The sequence below is a fragment of the Cyanistes caeruleus genome, chromosome 6 (genome assembly GCF_971803275.1).
Source record: "Cyanistes caeruleus chromosome 6, bCyaCae1.hap1.1, whole genome shotgun sequence".
NCBI lineage: Eukaryota > Metazoa > Chordata > Aves > Passeriformes > Paridae > Cyanistes > Cyanistes caeruleus.
Window position 1 is genome coordinate 56773956 of NC_141706.1, and position 19945 is coordinate 56793900.

The 19945-nt window shown below is 41.6% G+C and overlaps 1 protein-coding gene across 21 annotated transcripts in view; it reads left to right on the forward strand.

Annotated features, from left to right (window-relative positions):
* The window catches only part of EML1 (EMAP like 1), a 122647-nt gene that overhangs the window by 38246 nt on the left and 64456 nt on the right, over nucleotides 1-19945 (forward strand). For 8 of the 21 annotated variants that reach the window (XM_086895052.1, XM_086895054.1, XM_086895053.1 and 5 more), the window contains exon 1: nucleotides 4344-4629. The exons of 6 other annotated variants lie outside the window; for them this stretch is intronic. In XM_086895052.1, coding sequence (XP_086751178.1) covers nucleotides 4563-4629 — 67 coding nt within the window. In that variant the 5' untranslated portion in view covers nucleotides 4344-4562. Of the gene's footprint in view, nucleotides 1-4223; nucleotides 4295-4343; nucleotides 4630-11950; nucleotides 12066-12206; nucleotides 12335-19945 lie in introns of those variants that run through there. 7 more of the 21 variants (XM_086895060.1, XM_086895062.1, XM_086895061.1 and 4 more) reach the window with 2 other exon arrangements.

Consider the following 19945-nt stretch of genomic DNA (forward strand, 5'->3'; position numbering starts at 1 on the left):
CTCAGACTGTGCTGGTATAATGGTGATCCTCCTCTTATACCCCATCTTTCCCACATGCATGAAGTCTGCTTTGTAGTGACATTCATGAAGCTCCCTGCTGTGGCTGAAACACTGGAGTCCTGCTATTTAGAACGAATGATTATTCCAGTGGTTGAAGTGTTCTCACAAAGGAGACTGGGCAGCAAGGCACTTCTTCCTTTCCTACCACACTAGGAGAGGAAATCCTTATTTGAGCCTGTGATAGGATCCTGACAGCCAACACCTGGAGACAGTTTTAGCAGTGAGAAAAAGCCACTTCTGAGGAATGAAGACAATATATTCACTGCATGAAATTCTCTTAAGAAACCCAAACATTCCTGCTGCTTTCTGAATAGAAAGGGAAAATAAATAAACAATTAAAAAAAAACCCAAAAAAACCCAATATAAATCAGGATTTCATCAGATTTCAGAAAGCTAAATCCAAAACTTAACCCCAGAGCCTCTCTCTGCTAAGTACTGATCTCATCTTGCTAGTGCCTAAACCAGGCATTGGCCCTTCATTCCCCAGGGTTCCTGCTGTGTGCAGCTTGCTGCTGCTGCTGGGCATTGTGCTGCTCAGCCATGGCCCCCAGCTTCTGTCAAAGCATTGTGTCCTCCAGCCCTGACACAGGGCATGGTGCCTGTGCTATGTTGCCAGCTTTCACACCATCTAACTCTCAGTGCTGGGGATGAACAGCTGGAAAAGGCTCCCATTTCTTCTGTTTTGAAGAGATGATTGAGGCAGAAGCACACACGTGCTAGCTTGTGTTTTGGATTGCGGTCTGGGCCCAGGCGCCTAGTGTTGCAGTGCTTCAGCTTTTTAATGAATCAAACTTCTGACTCACAGAGGAAAAGCAAAAGTTGAACAAACATACAATTTAAAAGCTTCCAGGCTCAAGCAGAGACCAATGGCTGCATTAAGTAAGACTGTGAATGGTGAAATGAACTCTGGTAAATGGACATGGTAAATGGAAACACAGTGAGCTACAGAAATGAGCTCTGCTCCCTTTGATCACGCTGCAGTAAACGTGACCTATCAAATGATTGCTAAAGAGCTTCAGGGGATCTTCAAAAGTCATGGTAAAATAGATGCTATAATTATATCCACTGATAAATTTTAGCAGAACCAGCACATTTGCTGATGGTGCTAGTTGCTTTGCCTGCTGAAGATTTGTCTAGTTACAATGTACATTCAGTGTGCACAGCAGCCATCCAAGCTTCCCTGATCTGTTCAGCAGGCGGGCTCTGCACTGACCTGAAAGCAGAGCCCTCCAGTCTCTGTGGTGAACCAAGCCTTCACCTCCTGTAAACTCTGCACAGAAGGGCTCACTGCACCTGATGCCATCAGCAGCTGTGCACAGCGGGCTTTGCCACTGACAGCCAAATCCCAGCGTCCTCCCCTGAGCAAGTGCCATCACCTCTAGCCCCACACAAGCCCGCTGGAAGCAGTTCAGCACAGAGCCAGGAGGCAGCTAGGAAGGGCAGGCTGTGCAAGCTACCAACACATGGTGAAAGCAGCCTCATCCTGTTTTCAGGAAGGGATAAAGGGAACATCAACATTTTCAGGAGCTGGACTTTGGTGATCCTAGTGAACCCCTCCAGACTCAGAATATTCTGTGATTTGGTGATATTTGACTACAGTCTGTTAACAGGGAGTGAAAGCAAAAGTCTTCTTTGTCCTGACACTGGAGTGTATTAACTCCTGAAAATTCAGCGAGGGATGGGTGAAAGCTCTTTTATTCTCACTTAGCAAATAGTCATTCACATTACACTACTCAAGACAAATGAAAGTTAAATCATTAGGTGTAAAATACAGCTTTCAAAAATGTAACATCACACAGCTTCTGACTGCCAGCAGTCAGTGTGCACAAGTGTACAGCAACAATCCTTTCCCTATATATCAGCCTCACTGTACTGCCCAGGATGCCACATTCCTACTTCCACTTACCAAAGAACTGGCTTCAAAATGTACAAATGATGAAGGCTTCAGTATACTGAAAAATGGACAACTAAAAGTTCTTTTGTTGTTTCACCATACCAGAAGAATTCCCAGAGACACATTAGTGCATATAATGCTTCTAATCCATTGTCCCATTGTTCCCATAGCCAGACAGAATTTCTTTTTCATTTCGTGCCTTGTGGTGCAGTTTAGTATAATGAGATTGTAACAGGTCTCAAAATCATTAAATTATGAAAGTGTTTCTCTTTTCTAACCCTTGCTCTTAGAGTATAATGGCATCATAACAGCATCTGGAGCTAAGACCATTTTCTGTCATGCATCTGAGCTGATCTGAAGTGCGCTGAGCTGAAATGCTTCACAGACACCTTCACCATTAATTTCAGTGGGAAATCTATTGTAAGGTTTTACATGTATCTCTCTTTAAGAATGGATTGGATTTGAGTTTCTAAGTGACTTTTAATTCCTATTCTCTGAAATGGAGCTGCATTGCCTCTTTCTGGTCTTTCTTCTACTTTGGCAAAGCTCATAAAAGTTACTGGGCATTTACTTCCCCTATCTTTGTAGCAATCTCACTGACCACACAGTTTTTACTAAAAATGTAATACTTTAATTTAGCATAGGTTTCATATTTTTATTTTCCAAACCTTACACATCAGAAGGAGGTAGAGGTTAAAGTAACATTGATATCTTATGGCGAGCACACCTCTTGTCCCGAGATGGTGGAAAATAAGCATATTAAAACACTTCTCCAGCTGAAAAACAGTAACAAAATGATAGCTATAATGTTTTAAAATGAGGCTCTTAGTCAATTTTTTTTACTGCAAATGAGCTTCATTTTTCTGTTGTTGCAACTTGTATGCCAAGAATCCTATATATGTTTTTCTGCATGTGTACAATGTTTTAGAATAATATAGCATCTTTAAAACATTTGAAAGCTTATGAATGAAAAGGTCATGAGAAAACCTAAGGGCTCTGTGTTAATTTTAAAGATGAGAAAAAATCATGACTTTTTTAAAACACTAAGAAAACCTATATGCTTTTGTAATTTTGAAGTAATTTTCTATTATTTTTTAATCTCTGGTTTGGGTTTTTAAAAATATATTATTAAACTACCACAAATTTCTGTTATTTATAGCCCACAGCAATAAAATGCAGTTGTTTTTGTCTGATACAAGTTAAGCACATCAGGCTGGGTAAGTGCTTTTGCTGGAGATGACTTCAACTCTACCGATATTGGCACTGGCAATTCAGGAGGGAGCACTTTTCACTCCACTTTAACATGGAACTGATATCTCTGCCTAATTTTGTAGCATACTTTTGTGTTAGCACTGCCATGGTTTAGCGGTTGGTGAAAAGATACCAAACCCACGCCTGTAAATGGATCTACATGATGGAACTGTCCTGCAAAAAGCTCCTGGAAGGACTTGGGTCTGAAGACATGATGTGCTAAGTGCTTCAGCATTTTTCAAGGTTAAAGGTGCTGTAGACATGCAATTAATTATTTCCCTTGTGTCCCTTGAGGAGCTTGAACTAAAAATGTCTTTCAGTCACTGGACACTTCAACATCTCTTAGCACAGAAATTGAAGCTTAAAAAGTATCAAATAATTCTACAATATTACTAGCCACCAGTTTTGAACCACTACCTTCATGTCAGCACGAATGGACATTATGAATGTACCTACATAAAAGCCTGCTAACCAAAGCTCTTCTAGTATCCTGTATTGAGAAAGTGTATCACTCTTCAAACGACATAGTTTAAACTGTATAAAATGGCATAAGGAATTACAGTGTGTATAATTTTTTTTTTGGTTTTTTAAGAGAGTATCAATTACAATGTTATCGTGACAGCTCCATCCTGCAGCCAGGAGAATCTCCACTGAAATCAGCGGAGGGCATAAGGTGCAATTACAGGCGAGGCTGTCGCTCCGGCGGAAGAAACGAGAGGAGCCTCGGAGAAGGCAGCCGAGCTCGGAGGCGGCAGGGAGGGATGCTGCGGCTGTGTGCCGAGGCTCCCCGGCCGCACGGCTGCCACCGCGAACCCCTGCCCGCATGCAGGGGCGCTCCGGCCCTGTGTCCACAGTCGTACTTCGGGTTAGCCCCCGGGCCATCGGCGGGCATCTCCCGGTGTCTGCGCTCCGCCTCGGCCCGATCGGGACATTCGGTGCCGCCGGGCCCCGGGCGCGCCAGGGGGACCCCACGCACGGCTCGTCCTTCTCGCAGCCGCGGCCCGGAGCCGGCGGGGCCGCCGAGGACAGATGGCCGCGCCGGCCGAAGGACGCGGCTCCTCTCTCGCCCTGCCGGCCCGGGGTCCCCCCGCCTCCCGGGCCGCTCCGTGACGGCGGCCGCCCCGCCCCGGCCCGCCCCGGCCCGCCCCGCGGGTCTCCCCCCGCGCCTCGGCGGCGGAGCGGAGCGGAGCGGCCGCCGCCCCAGCCGCGGCGGAGTGAATGGGTTGCCATGGCAACTGAGTGAGGCAGGCAGCGAGGCCGCCGCGGCCCCAGCCGCCTCCGCTCCGCAGCGTGTGGGCGAGCAGGCAGCGGGCGGCCGCCGGGACAGCCGAGGGGACGCCGGGAGCGCAGCGGCAGGATGGAGGACGGCTTCTCCAGCTACAGCAGCCTCTACGACACCTCCTCGCTGCTCCAGTTCTGCAACGGTAAGGGCGGGGGCCATCCCCGGCGGGCAGCGGGGTCCCGGCGCTCCGGCGGGGCGGAGGCGGAGGCCGGCGCGGGGAAGGCAGCGCCGGGAGCGGGCCTGGTCCAGGCTGCCGGCGGCGTCCCCGCCGCCCAGGGCCGCCCGGCTCCGCGGCGAAACTCGGGGAGAGGAGGAGGAGGAGGAGGAGGAGGAGGGAAGAAACTTCACCCCCTTCAGCCTCCCCCGCTATACGGCGGGAAACCTGCCAGCCCTCGGGGCGCCTCTGCGAGCAACTTCTGCTCGTCCTCCATGGGAATATGCAGAGATACGTGTGCCTGTGCCGACGGGCTAGATGTCTGTGTGCATCTTTCCCAAAGGCAGATCTGCTAGCTCAGGCGATCGCCCACCGCTGCGTGTCTCCGTTCCGCGTATGCCAACATACACACGACACACACACACACGTATATATAAATAAACAAATGTATATGTATAAGACATGTATTTATATCCATGTATAAGGCCGAGCTGCCCGTGACCCCGGGGGCGCAGTGGGACAGGTCTCCTCCAGCCCCCGCTCCCAGAGCCCGCCCGGCGCCTCTGTGCACCAGCGAAGGGCGGTGTTGAGGTGCGAGGTGCCTGTGTGGAGTTACGGGAGGCGGCCTGCAGTTACTGATTTCTCTTTCTGCTGTTTTTTGAGGCAGGGGTTATTGGGGTGGTGGCGTCACCTGCGTGGCAGCATGACAGGGGAGCTGCCAGGCTGCAGTGATGGGTCGTAAAAAAGGAAGGAGATGAGGCACTGCGAGAAGCTTTACAGGCAGTATTGGGGATTGGCCTGCATAGTACTTGGGATTATTCAACTAGCCGATATTCCCTTGGGGAAAATAAATCAGCTATTCTAAACATTACAGAGATTACTTCATGGTAAACTATAATCTCAGAATACCTTACTTTGATATAAGTTATTGCTTTTTAGCAGCAAAATTGTGAGCATTCATAATCTCATATTTCATATGTGTGGATCTCTTATTCCTCTACATGTTAGTGGTAGTCTCTGCTTTCTACTGCTGTCTGAACAGCTGGAGTCAGGTTCGTATGAAGCTGCTTCATAACAGCAACTGCATCAGACATAGCAGCCTCTCTCCTTGGAAGATGTGAAGATGATAAATTTCCCATTATTTTCCATGTGGTGTGGTGCAAGAAAGGGACAGGTTTGCAGAAAATTCTGATATATGTGGACCTGGAGATTGTGGGAGCAGTTTTTTTGGGGCGTCAGGAGTTGTGTGTGTGGGCTGAGCATTTGACACTGTATTTTTGGAGCTCTTCTGGAGAGAAAACCATGACTGTGTACGGGGGTTGCACACTAATAGCAGATGCCTGTTTTGCCTAAACTTAATAAATATTTCATTGTAAGAGTTTTTAATAAGGAACCATACAGCAATGTATTTCAAAGTTTATACTCTAATCCATTTATAAGCAAGCTGTCTTCCTACCAAAATCTCTGGGCTTGACTTTTACAGTGATCATGATAGCCTGCCTGTGGGAGCAGAAGGAGTAGCATCACTTTCTGAATACTTTGAAAAAGCAGAGTATCTTATTCCTGTGGATTGTCCCTCATATTGATTTAGTAACTCTGAGCACCTATTATACTCGATGGAAATAAGCCATATGTATTTATACTGTACATAGGTTAAAATCTTGGTTAATCCTTAAGTATTATATTCTAGAACAAATCACTTGCTTAGCTTTGTCTCATTGTAGCTAGTGACCTCAGGGGCTGTTGTAAGTTTGTATTATTCTGCACTTATAAAAGAAAGTGCCTGAATTCAGAAGCCCTTCATTTTATAAGTTAGCCTTTAGTGAGACTATATTAAATGAGATGAGGAATGAAAGATAATCAGGCTTTTGAGTACAGTTTTGAGGTAATCAGGTATTTCACACATAACCCATGAGGAAGAAAATATAAATATAGGATGCCAATGAGGGTTTTGAGGTTGGAAAGTGGTCAGTGAAATTGCTTTACAGGAAAGTGGAAAGCTCTTGGAAGTATAATGGGCAGTATGAAAAATGATGTGAAATTGGGAGTGGGGCAAACATATAGAAGAAACCAAATAAAGCCATATAGAAGACATCAAACAAAGCAAGCAAGTGGTAGAGAGAGATAGATGATATGGTTTTAGTGTATGGTAAAGTGAAATACAGAATGGCTGGTAAGCTCTCAAAGTGATCACTGTTGTGTGCTTTAAAGGTTCCTGTTCTGAATAGGATTAATTTTAGTTGTACATGAAAAGACATGATGGAATTTTCTCATGCTCTCAAACAGAAGAAATGATAAAGAGACTGCCCATATGTACTGTTTAGAAAGATCAGGATGCAAAGGCTGTGCTCCTGAAAAAGTATCTGTAGGTCACCTGCAGGGGAGCAACCAAGGTCTAGCCTGGGCCAAGGATGGCTGCAGCTTCTCTCACTTCTCAATACCTTCTCCATGTTTGGAGTGGGTGGGAGCCCAAGGGGGGATTGGGAAGGAGGGAGCAGTAGTGGGCAGGAGACTGTGATGGAGATGAGGGAGCAAGACCTTGGCTGGTGGAGGACCTGGTCAGGGAGAGAAAAGTTAATACAAGAGCAGATTTGCTAAACTTGCTTCTTTCTTTCTAGAAAGGGCCCTGGGTTCAGGAGAGGAATTTGGGTATTCACTCATGCAGATTTAGTGTGCATGATTATTTAGTAACGTGTTTTTACGGCTTGTGATGTGTAAAAAATAAGGTAAATGGAGAAGGAAGGGAGAGAAGAAAGGGGTGAAAATATGTTAGTTTTGAGCTGCATGTCTAAAATCTAGGGCAAATATTTAGCACAGCTAGTTCAAAGGCACCTACTTTCTTCAAACTCCATTTTACAGAACAGTAAAGGTACAGTTGGCATTTGAGAAACATTGTGTTAATGAACCCAAGTGTCAATCTGAGATAACATCAAAGCAAGAAATACAAACTTCCAATGCGATTTTAGGCAAGCTATTTCATTCTTGATGCCTTAGTTTCTTTAGTTGTAAACTGAGCAGAAAGTACTTGCCTGCTTTGGAGGAGTTTATAATGTTTATTGATTTGTTTGGTATCTCCCTCTTCAGTTTCAGAGGACAATCTAAAATGTTTTGTTAGTTGCTCTGCCTGGTCTGTTTATTTTTGAGAGAGACACTAAAATAATTCCTCTTAAAACCCAAGGACAGCCCTCAACTTCTGTGTCACTTTCCAGGTAATGAAGTACTCTGTTGGTTTATTTTGCATGTTGTAAAGTAAAGCTTAGATAATATTAACTGTGCCTGGTTATAGATACCTTTCTTGGTGTAGAAGTTACTTTAGGTGGAAAGCCAGTATGTTTATCTACAGTCAATCAGGTTGTTAGTCATGTGTTATTTAAGCTGAAGGTAAAAGTGGAATACTGATAAGGCAAGATAGTGTTGAGGTTTTTAGCATCTGCTTAAAAAGTGATGGAGAGAACCATGCTGGACATGAAACACTACCAAACAAGACACATACTGGAATTAGAGACAGTGCTCATCCCACATCCAGCTGATTTACTAAGCTGCAGCTGTGATCAGTACTGATTATAGATAGGCTGGGAAAACGCATAGGGTGTGGGCAGAATTTTGTGGGTCCTCTGATCACAAATCCCTATCTATTCTCTATTTATTTACACAGCCTTCACCACAGTACCGGCTGTGGGCAGGATTATTAGGTATGTGAAATGTAAAGGCTGAAATTTGGGGTTCCTGCAAAATGCCTCTGTAGACTTAAAGATGGAAGTGAAAATTTATCTATGATTTCTTTGGAACTTGTAGCATCTTTTAAATGTTCTTCATGCGGCTACTGAAAAACTCAAAGCTGTCAAATGGCCATTCCTGCAACCACAAATGTCTTGTTTGACAGAAGCTTCAACTTCAGAGTGTCTGAGAAAAGCAGTAAAAAAAAGTGTGAAACATTATTTCTTAATGAAATAGATATATGTGGCAAGGGACTCCATAATATTAATTACAGTTCTGTTTAACAGATTACCTGAAGTGTAATTTTTAGTAAAAAAATTTCGAGTTAGAGAAAAATTGAAATTGATACAAACTGTGTTTCTTCTTTAAAAAGAGCAGAATAATCACAGAATATGCTGAGTTGGAAGGGACCCACAAGGATCATCGATCACCCAACACTTAGCCCTGCACAGGACCATCCCCAAGAGTCATACCATGTGCCAAAAGCATTGTCCAGATGCTTTTTGAGCTCTGTCAGGCTTGGGGCTGTGAGCACTTCCTGGGGAGCCCATTCCAGTGCCCAGCCACCCTCTGCGAGAACCTTTTCCTGATATCCAACCTAAACTTCCCTTCACACAACTTCTGGCTATGGCCTCTGGTTCTGACACTGGTCACTGTGGTGGCTGCCCATCCTCCTCCCCTCATGAGGAAGTTGTAAACTGTGATGAGGTCTCCTCTCAGTCTCCTGTTCTCCAGGCTGAACAGACTAATAATAAAAAAAGCTCTTGAAAAGTAATGGCCCCTTTTGGTTCCCTCCCCCCAAAATCACTAAATCATATTAAGATTTTTGACAGGTAATAGCTTTGATAACTGTCAGTCACTCTTAACTCACAAAAAGTAAATTTTGTGACTCAGTTTTTGTCAGTCTGTTTACAGTTTGAATCTTCTGTTTCTGTAATTCTCCTCCATTCCTGAAAAATTGAATATGTGTACCTCTTCTCTCCAACTCCTGTATCTGCAGGTGTAGCAATGCCTGTGAGTGGGGAAGTGAGCACCACAAACAGGAAATCTGTATGGACAGAATCATTCTGGTGGTTGTCTCTTCTTTCCCATTTGACACTCACACTTCCTCTCCTTAACCTTCCTAAGTGCAGCCAGTTACCCTTTTCCTACAGCTGGACCAAAGTCACACAATATGGAATGGGTTAGGGAAGGAACAATGGTAAGTTGAGCCTTGTAGCTTTCAGGGCACCAGCTCAAATCTGTCAAGAGCTGGAAGAGACTGCAATTTGTTTTACTGTGATCATTTCCTAGCAATAATTCAGAACAAAATTGGATTTAATTCAGTTCTCACTGGGCAGATTCATGCACTGTGTTTAGGAAAAGGTGTTGCAAGCATGTTCAAAAAGATGTTGCAAACATGTTAATAGCATTACTCATGTTGTTTTTCTCAGAAGTCCATAAGAACACAGTCAGAGGCTTTCTCATGTTTCATCTCTAGACCTCTTCTTTCCAGAACAGCAGCATGTTTTGAATTCAGGAAGAGAGGCAATACCCCACTTGCAGCTTCTACAAGTTTTCTAGGACAGAAGATTTTATTACCTTAGACAGCATTGCTTCGACTGCATTTTCTTAATTTTTCTTTCAGTGACATTTGTTCTGGCTCTCTCAGTCAAACTCTTAAATGAAATGCTGAATTTGACTCCACATTAAGAAGCATTTTTATGCTTTTTGGAGCAATACAGAGTATTAATTGATTCTAGAATATTTTTCTTCACTACTGGAGTAAAGGGGAGGGAGGGGTGGCATACAGAAATGCTTTTTTTGTTGGTGGTGGTATGTGCAGTAATTGAATGCAGAATAAATCAGTATGCTATGAATTAAAAATAACTTGCTGCAATGGACACTTGCACAATATATATTGTTAGCCTATTAGAGCTCAAGCTATTACTACTAATAAGATGCTATATAAGTAAACTGAATTTGTTGCCCTTTAATTAGCTATTTATTTCCAAAACATGAATTATTAACACTTGTTTTAGTCATGAATGGTGTTAATTATAGTTAATGGAATTTAATTTTTTTCCTTCTTTCTTTTTTTAAATAAGCGTCTAAAAACAAATGAAAATGTAGACCAGTCATGAGAGAATCCTCTAGTGACAGTCAAACCTCAACAGAGAATCTGTGTCAGTGTTAGCAATATGGAGAGAAACTACAAGTATCAAGTATTTTATCATGAATAAAACAACATACAGAATTGCAAATTAAAGCATTGGGCTCTCAACAGAAAAACATGCTTTATCTGATCTTCAAGGAGTTTTTTTAAAATTTAATAGTACTTTACAGAGCTGATAAAATATATGTTTTCAGTTCTAATTAAAAATAGCAAATCTGAAATTCTTTTATTGAACCTTAAACCACATGCAAATAACTCAAATAAGGATTAAAATTATATTGAAAGTACATTATTAATAAGTGAATATACGTGAGGAGACACTGAGGGAGTGCACCAGTCAGTGACATACATTTTAATAGGTTTTATTCTGACTTCCCTCTTCTTTCTCCTTTCCCTAGAAATTTATGATGAAGATTTTAAAGTTGATATGCAGTTCTTTTGTCAAGAGAAGTTTTGTGAAGCTGTAATAAAGAACCTGTCTTTTGATCTTTAAAATCTTGGGGATGATGAGAGAGAATAAGTAGGAAGGTTGCATGAAACAGTGTAATGACTACATTTTTTGTTGGTTCTTGCTCTTTGCAAATGACACTAATTGGGCAACCATAAGGAATTGTGAAAGCTTAGAGGGAGTGCAAAGGAGCTGTGGATGATGCTCTTCTTCCATGAAACACAATTTAAAATGTTCGTCCATTACATAATTAAAAATGTGAAAGTAGCTCCCTGAGGTTTTTTAGGGAGATGGGGTGGGGATAATGATATGTTAACATGATTTCACTAAATTAATTCTTTGGAAAGTAATTAAGTGAGATTGTCCACACTCCATTACTTCCAAAGGGTAAAATCTGACATGGCCCATCATATTCTCGTCTTGCATTGAAATGACTGATTATTGAATAAATATAACATATTCATTTGAAAAGTAGCATTGCACATCTCTAGCACTATTTATAGGTATTGTGGAATGTAGAAACTAATCACCTTTTTGGATTTAAAATTTGAAATAAACACTTCATTGTGATAGAAACACTTTGTATTTCTTAGCAGCATAGACCCTGTATTTATTGGAAACTTATGTCAAGGTTCCTGCAAATGGGAATGAAGAAATGTTTTCTGGTTTTAAATATAACTTCTATAAGTGTGTTGCAAGCCGTATATGAAACATTCCCACTGGCTTTTAGTCATCTGAGAATTGAGTGTGAACTGGAGCCTAAGCTGAGCTTTGAATTGTGAGGTTCCTAAGATGTGGAATAGATGAACACATTTCAATATGCAAATAGAGAAACAATCTTTGTTTCAAGCTAGTAAAGGCAACTATATTCAAACTTTGTAATGAAACTTGTTTTCAAGGTTTTACATTTTATGAAACCTAGATCTTTCTTTTTCTTACAATTGTATTGAAAAACATAGCATTCTGAAACAGCCTTTGACATTTTCCAGGGCAACTCCTACACTCAAGTGGGGCTGACTGTACACTGGTGTCTGAAATTTCCTTGAGGCTGTTAAAGGTTTATGAACCCTGAATTCAGCAGCATTAGGAGCAGCTCTTACTTAGGTTTGTTTTTTTTCCCTTTGGTGAAAAAAAAAAAATCTCTCTGAAACCTGAGAAAGATCCTGACAGACAATTTTATATTTGTTTTATGCTTACTAAAACCAATTACCATTTTGTTGCTTCCTTTTCCCCTTCCCTGTGTAGCATTTCACAAGCTGTTTTACCCAGACCTGTCGCTGCCTAGAAAGCATCCTTCCATCTCCCACGTGGAGAAGCTGCTTTAAAGAGCTTGCAGGATGTGGCAGGGGGTCCTTGTGCTGCCCCTGAGACAGGTATGTCAGGGTTCAATGTTACCATTATGTATTATGTACAATGTTATTATGTGAATGTTACCCCATTGTCCCACTGCTCGGTGCCCCATGAGTGGCACGGAGCCCGAGGGTGGCTTCTGGGAGGTGACCGAGGTCTGTGGCTGCATGGGTGGTCCAGCAAGGCTGGCTGGGCCACAGGGGGCAACGAGGTCTTTATCTAAACTGATAAAAACCTCATAGGCATTAGCATATTCTGAAGCTCAGGCTTTATTCAAACCAGTGCCTGCATTGCTGCCTTTTTGCATTACATCTTCCAAATATAGGCCAAAATTATAGGGCAGTGACAGACAGGACTATGCTTAAACAAACTTAAAAATCAGGCCATTGCTTTTAAGTTACTAACTGTGAACCTAAATAGTGAATTTTGATTTAAATTTTAAAGTTGAATTTAAGGAGTTCCTGTCCATGTATAATATGAGACAGTGTTATGGAGCACAAGTACAATACCTCAGTGTAACACAGTAAATAATTACTGATGTGATTTGGGGTAAGAAGCAAAATCCAGACAATATGCAGGCGATAGAAATTTAATCGTGGATTTCAGTAGGACTGTAATTTGAAACTCTGGAAATGATCATGGCAAAGTCCAAAAAAACCTGGGGGTTAGAAATTTTGGCTCTCGTAGCAAAATATCTATCTATTATAATTTAGTGAATTCTGTATAATGCCATGCAGAGAAAGAGGCGTGAGGGTAGGTTCTTCCTTTTCCTCCCTTTTATGCTAGACAGTGTGGGAAGTCCTTGTAGCTGTATTTCAGTTCGGAAATAAGTGATTTCCTCTTTGTTCAGAAGTTTTAATGAACAAATGAGGGGTTCTTTGGGACCAAATATTTTATACATACATTTTTTAAGTTAAGCATTTATATATTTTGCAAGGCTTGAGGCCTTTCTCTGCTGAGAAGTGAGAAAAGATCCATTTTTAAAATTTGGGGGTTTGCTGTGTGGTCCAGCAGAAGTGTAGGCTGGAGTCAGCTACTGGTGGCATACAGATAAGCCTTTTCTTGACTGGTGTACTGCAGGATCTCACAGCTGAAGTGCTTAGTATTAAAAAAGGTATATAAAAGATGCACTACCTCTGTGATGCTACATTTCAGCGCTATGTCCACATTAGCAGGAGCTGTGGGACAAGAGGAAGAAATCTGTAAAGCAAAATAGTTTGTGGTGAGGGCTGGGGTATCCATTGTCTCTGTATTTACTGTGGGCTAGCTCTAACTTAATGCTGTGCACCAAACACACTCCAGCCCTGGAGCACTCCTGCTGTGCTACCGGAGTGCTCTCCCAAGACTTGGCCTCTCTATGAACCAAAGAAGGGTGATGGGTGATGAGCACTGCATAAGCATCCTTTGGGTCCAAACTGAAATATCTATAGGGAGCTGTGGCAGTGAGAGCCAGGGCAGCTGTATTGTCATGGTCTTTGAGAGATGTTTTCTCCCACTCTCTAGTCTTTAACCATCAGTCATTCTGATTTGGAAAGTAACATGGTCAGTACCACAACAGAGAAGTTTCTTCCTTTATATTCTGTTCTGGCTTTCTTGAGAAGAGATTCTTAATATGGTGAATAAGGGACCACAGAACCTGTGATGGGCTTGAGCACTTTACATCTGAAGATTTTTTTAACAGTTTCTCTGTCAGAAAGATCATTATGAGTGTTGATCATGTTCAGAACAAAAAAAATTAAAAACTCTGCACATCTTTCTTTTGAGCAAGGTTTAATAGATCAGACAGAACTAAAATCAAGGATTTGCATTTACAACAGTTCTGCTTTACTAAAAGAACTAAACCCTAAAATCTAAAGATTTTTAAGGCAGAGAGAGGGGAAGGAATATGGGGGTAGCTGTCTAGCTGTCCCTTTTATTATTTAAGAGCTTGGTGTTTCCATCTCAGTTTATAAAGCTGAATAAACAGGATACAAATAGTAAGGGCTTTGGTTATGGGGTTCCCTCCCCCAATTGTTATTGATTATTGGATGGTGGGTTTTGCATAGATTGTTTTTGCTGCATTGGATGACCTGTGGTTTGAAAGACTTAGCATGCTATCTGTGTAAGCCTGAAAATAAATTGTTCTGACTATCACACCAGTAGTATTTCAGAACAAATTTATAGTTGAATTACATTGTTAGTTATTTAAATGGTGTTTCAGCTTTCTTTTATGATCTGGAGGCTTTGTTTCGGTTTTAGGAAAGAGTTATATATATATATCTGAGTTGTGGGATTAAATGTTCAGCTATGGAATTGAAAAATGGTTGCTGTTGTGTTAAGTGAATGTTTTATAACTAAAATTCATGGAAGTTAGGAAATACATTTGTTGGTACGGTCTCCCAAGAGCAATATATTTGTATCTACTCACTCATTTTTTATGGAACACAGGGTTTTAGGCATTAAGGTGAAACTTTATGGCAGTGAACAGAGTAGTGTGGTTTATTCCAGCATTGCCTCACATGTAAATTAATTGAGAGAGTCTGTTTTGTAGCTGTCAGTCCTTGATAAGATACTGTTGTTGGGATTGTAGCTTCTTCTGTGAACAAATACTCCTGAGCGATTGATCTGCTTATTTCTAAACTTTGTTTAAATAGGGGGAGTCTATAGCAGGCCAACCTACCACTTCCCACCCTCCCACAGGGCCAAGATGAATAAAAGAAGTCTTTCTCCTTTCATCTGCCCTTTTAAAATAAAATGTATCTTGTTTCTGGTGCATACTGATGTAATACAATCATTTTTCTAACTTTGAAGATGAGTAACACTATGTGATAATGTTTCAACTGTGTCAATGAAATGAAAGGATACAAAGTAACATAGATGGGGCGGCAAAGGGATGTTAAAGATGACAGGCTGGGTCCTTCAGATGTTACGTGATAAGAGGGTGTATAGTGTTCCTTAGGAGTAAAGGTTAATAAACCAGAGAGCTGTGGGAGCTGGAAGATAGTAGTGTAAAATTGAGAAGAAAGAGGTTAAGTGGATTCTGGTCTTGAGGGCAAACCTGATGTCCCTGCCCCACTGCCTGTTTCCATTTTCAGCTGGGGCTGATAAACCATGCCACACTGTGCAGCTGCTCGGGAGGAAGGTCTTGTTTCCCCTTCCCTCACTTGCTATCTGTGGTGTCACCTACTTGATGGACTAAATTGTCAGGAGTTAGTTTAACATGCTAACCTAACAGAAAAAAAATTAATAAAAACAGGCACTATCTGTGTGTGGTATTTTGATTTTGCTTTTGCTGGGTTAGTTTTCTGCCAAATTAGAGAATTAAATCAGCTTCCAGAGGCAGCAGAAGATAAATTGTAGAAGCGGGTGCTGCAGGACTCTGGAATGGCTATTGTGTCCTGTGGAACTGGACTCTTGCTTTTGTCACTGCAGCTGCTTGTGGCACCATGTGTTGCACAGCATCAGTAAATTAATCCAAGTTAGAAGTGTTGCCCATCTGTTATGTATTGTAGCAGGTAGAAGTGATCCCCTTTTTTCTGTCTTGTGCCAGGCATAGTGGTGGGTAGGCAAACTTTTAAACAATGTATAAGGCAGTGCAAGGGAGAGACATGCAGCTGCTGAAGACTACTAAAGAGGAAAACTCTTTTTGACTACTACAGATATGACTGAAAATTGAATTAAGGTTCATAGAGGTGGAAAATCTCTTATGATTCTATGCATCATAAATTTAATTTCCAGTCCACCTACCCATTCTAAGAGGAGTGAACTAACATAATTTTTTTACCATTGAGATTCCTGTCTTTCTTTGGTGAATATTTAGTTTTTGTGGTTGCTTTTCATGTGTATCTGTGTGTGTTTTGTTGTTTTTTTCCCCTCCCTGGAAACTATGAATCTCAATGTTTTTTGTAATCTTTTTTATGTGCTTTTCAGAATATGACATCACAGTCAATTTAAAAAAAATCATAGTTAGCCCCAGGCACACAGGTGTACTGTATTTTTTTAAACTGAAGCTTTAATTAGTAATTGAATATCACCTACCTTTTTTCTGGTACTTTGGAAATTTGTAACTTTGTATTTCTTAGATTTTTCCTTTATAATTTTGAGATAGAAGTAAAATTTCTATCAAAAGAACAATGATCTCTTCTTTGTTATATTACTTCAGCTGGGAACATACAGGGGCATGTTCATCAGATTGTTCCACAACTTTTCAGGAAAAGGTATGCCCTAAAATCAGAATTGATCAGTAACAAATGTCATCAGTGTGATGCTGCTGCTCTGTTCTCAGAACCAAGTCTGGGCATTCTTTTGATTACAGCAGATTCTCATTGCAAGGAGAAGAGGAAGATCCACAAGATCTCTGTTCATTGAGGAATTTAAACACAAATACTCTTGCAGAAGCTAGTAATAATCTTCAGTGGTCCCATATAGGTAGGCCTTTAGAAACTTTGCACTTGAGAGAGAGCAATTGTGTCCTGATTGTTCACTTTTCATTGTTTCCATGAAGATTAACTAAGCCTAAAGCAGCTCCAATGATTCCTGCAAGGCTCTGTAGGATTTTGTGAAGCCCAGAAACCATTTGGTTGATGCTGGGTTATTAACCTTGGTACTTGTGACTCAGAAGTTTATGAGAGATTTGTGTGCATATTGTTCCAGGAGGGGGTAACTTCAGGGCTTTTCCTCCTTTCTAGTTTTTATATTTGAGTTTTTAATTTAAAAAAAAATGTTTAGCCTCAGGGAGCCTTCTAAATCTAAGCCTTTTACTGCCTCCTGAATTTGGCAGTTGCTTCTCTTGGTTTAAGTCTCTAGGCATGTGTGATGTGAAGCTTTGAAGTAGCTGTTGCCTGGCTGAAGCCTCTCTGGAGGCAAGGAGAAGGATAATAAAGTTTTGTCATTTTCTTTCTTTCCATCATGCAGATATTTTAACAGCAGTGAGACAGCTAATTTTTAGTAAAGACCCTAAAATTACAGAATTGCTAAGACTGTCTCTTTTGTGGTTTGGTTTTAATTTAGAACAATTGCTAAAATCAGTGGTGTGGAAAGCCACATGCATTTTGTCAGTGTTTTTGTATCTGGCATTAGGAACTGGTTAATCCATTTAAGAAGTGGAACAAGAGATTCAAGAAGGAGATGTTGCAGCCCAGTTTTCTTACATGTTGCCCAATGGAGTACTGACAAATATCAGAAAAGGCAAAGAAAGATGTTTGGGTGGGGCAAAAGCTCCAGCAGAAGTTTTTCTTTCTTTGTAATTGTGGTTCTACATAGTACCTACCAATCCCATGTTCAGTGAGCAAAGAATTGCCAAGTCATTGGCAGTCTGTATCCCAAACAGCAAGCACCTTACCTTCACCTTTCTGAGCAAGGCTCTATCTCAGCACTGCTTGTGTACTTCCCCCAAGAACAAAATTGATACTAGCCACCTTTTCCTGGATATTCCTAACTTTATCCACCCTGGCTCCCTTAAAACAAGTGTCTTGTTGTACAGAATCAGAAGTAGGACAATACATCAGGGAGGAAAAAAAAGCTATTTCAAACATCTTGATTATGACATGGTAAAAGTCTGTTTGGGTGTTTCCAGCTGTTTCTGGCATAGAGCACTTCTGGCACTACACTGGTTTGTATTAACTAGGTTTACTAGATTTAGTAGTGGCTAAAATACATAAAGTAATTTTAAAACAATTAGTATCATGCAGCCATTGCTCAGTTTACCAAGCTGTGTTCTATGCTGCAAAGACTGTTCACTGTGGAAGCTTTATCTTTACTGTAAATATATTAGTACGGTTTTTTGTAGAAACTTGATTCATCTTAAGAAGTGTAAATTATCTGGCTTTACATGCCGTTTATTGGAGTACCTTTTGTTCTGCTGCGTATATAGGTAGACCTATATAAAAATTTAAAGTCATTTTGTGCTGCAAACAGCAATTCTGTTACTCTGCTGACAAGTCAGGAACTTGCACAGTTGTGAAATCTTTCCTCTTTTTTTCCAGTTATGACTGGGAAAAATTGAGTTGTTGCTCTTACGAGCCCTTGTTACCTGTCCTTTAGCAAGCTGTGGTTGAGCACTGCATACTAAATGTCAGTTATCATATTGTGCAATCTGTATGAGCAGAATTCCCACTTCAACAACTGTGGGAGCAGAAATGGGAAGCAGTCAAAAAAGCTCAGTCCCTCAAGGCTCTTCCCAAGGTGACTGGTGCAGAGTGCAGCGAGGTCCAGGGAATTCTTCTGACCTTTTGGAGGCACAAACCTTGGGAAACAAATGAGTGTTGTTGAAGTGTTGACATCTTTCAGATTATTAAAGTAGCAGCTTAAAAAAAAAAAGCTTTTGACACTTTTGACAGGATTGCACATGATAATTAGATAGTAAAAAGAAGGTGTGGGTTGGCAATGCATTAGATATGAATGATATGCAGGTTCGTATCCATTTTTCTTTAAGCAATGTTGCACTGAAGACGAAGCCTTCTGAACAGTTGTGTAAAGCAGAGGTTTTAAAGTGAAAATTGTATCAGTTTGAAATAAATCAAGGGGAGCTGGTGAAAGCTACTGGCACTCATTTCTTTTTCTGAATAACTCCTTTGCCTCAGTAAGAAGTTCTTAATACAGCATATTATGGGTATAATCTTAGAACTGTGTGCATTGGCTTACCCAGTGTCTTAGTTATTCACTTTCAAATTAACTTTCAGGAATAATAAGCTTTTTCTTGCATTGTATGTTCTGAACATTACCCTTACTGCCTTTATGACCTGTTGAGGATACAGGAAAACAGCTAAAGAAGAGGGTGATTTTTGTAATTTGCATTGAGAAGGAGAAGGAAGAATAGGAAGAGAGAGTGAAGATGAAGCAGGGCCTTGACCCACCTATAGTGTATGAATGTTATGATTAGTCCACAGGAAAATGAATTATGGGAAGATACACATAAGGCAGAAGACTGCACGGCATTTAGTGTTCCTGTGGGATCTGGGGATCTTCAGCTTAATTTGGCCGGGTATTGTCAGCTACCCAAATGTAGTGGTGGCAGCAGAATTGGGTTCAGGCAGTGGCAACTGCCCCTCTCCTGTTGCCATGCTTCTGGCTGCTTGCATTGGATTTTGTCCATGTCCTGAGTGCTGTGCTATCTGGGAGCCTGACTCCATACTTTCCACCTGCACACCGGATCCCAGCTCTTTCCCCCAACAGAGACCCACTCCCACCTGCTGAAGCCCCCTGAGCTTCCATCCTGGCAGTGCTGCCAGCTCCCCAGTCCTGCTGGTGTCAGTCACTCGCCCTGTGCCCTGGGACCACGACTCCTGAATGCAGCTCGGATGTGAAGGTATCCCTGTGTGTACTGACTTGATGGGAAAATCTCTTCCATGAAGGTGGGAGCAGCAACAGCTGCCTGTATTGCAAGGATTTGTCTGTGGGCAGTCAAGCGGCAGTTGTTGTGAGGGCCTGGTCTGTGCTGGCAGTTTTTAGATATTATTTTCTTTGCAAATTTTTAGTACCATTTTTGATTTCCTGAGAGAAGGTCAGGCTGAGTTCTGGAGGACTCAGCACTGTTGGGGGGACCCTTTTCCCACTGCACTGTTGATCTGTTCTGTTTGCTAGGCTCCAAGTCCTTCAGAAATCAGATGGGAGCTGCCAAAATAGCAGATGTTTCTGCTGAGTGTGCTGTAATCTCT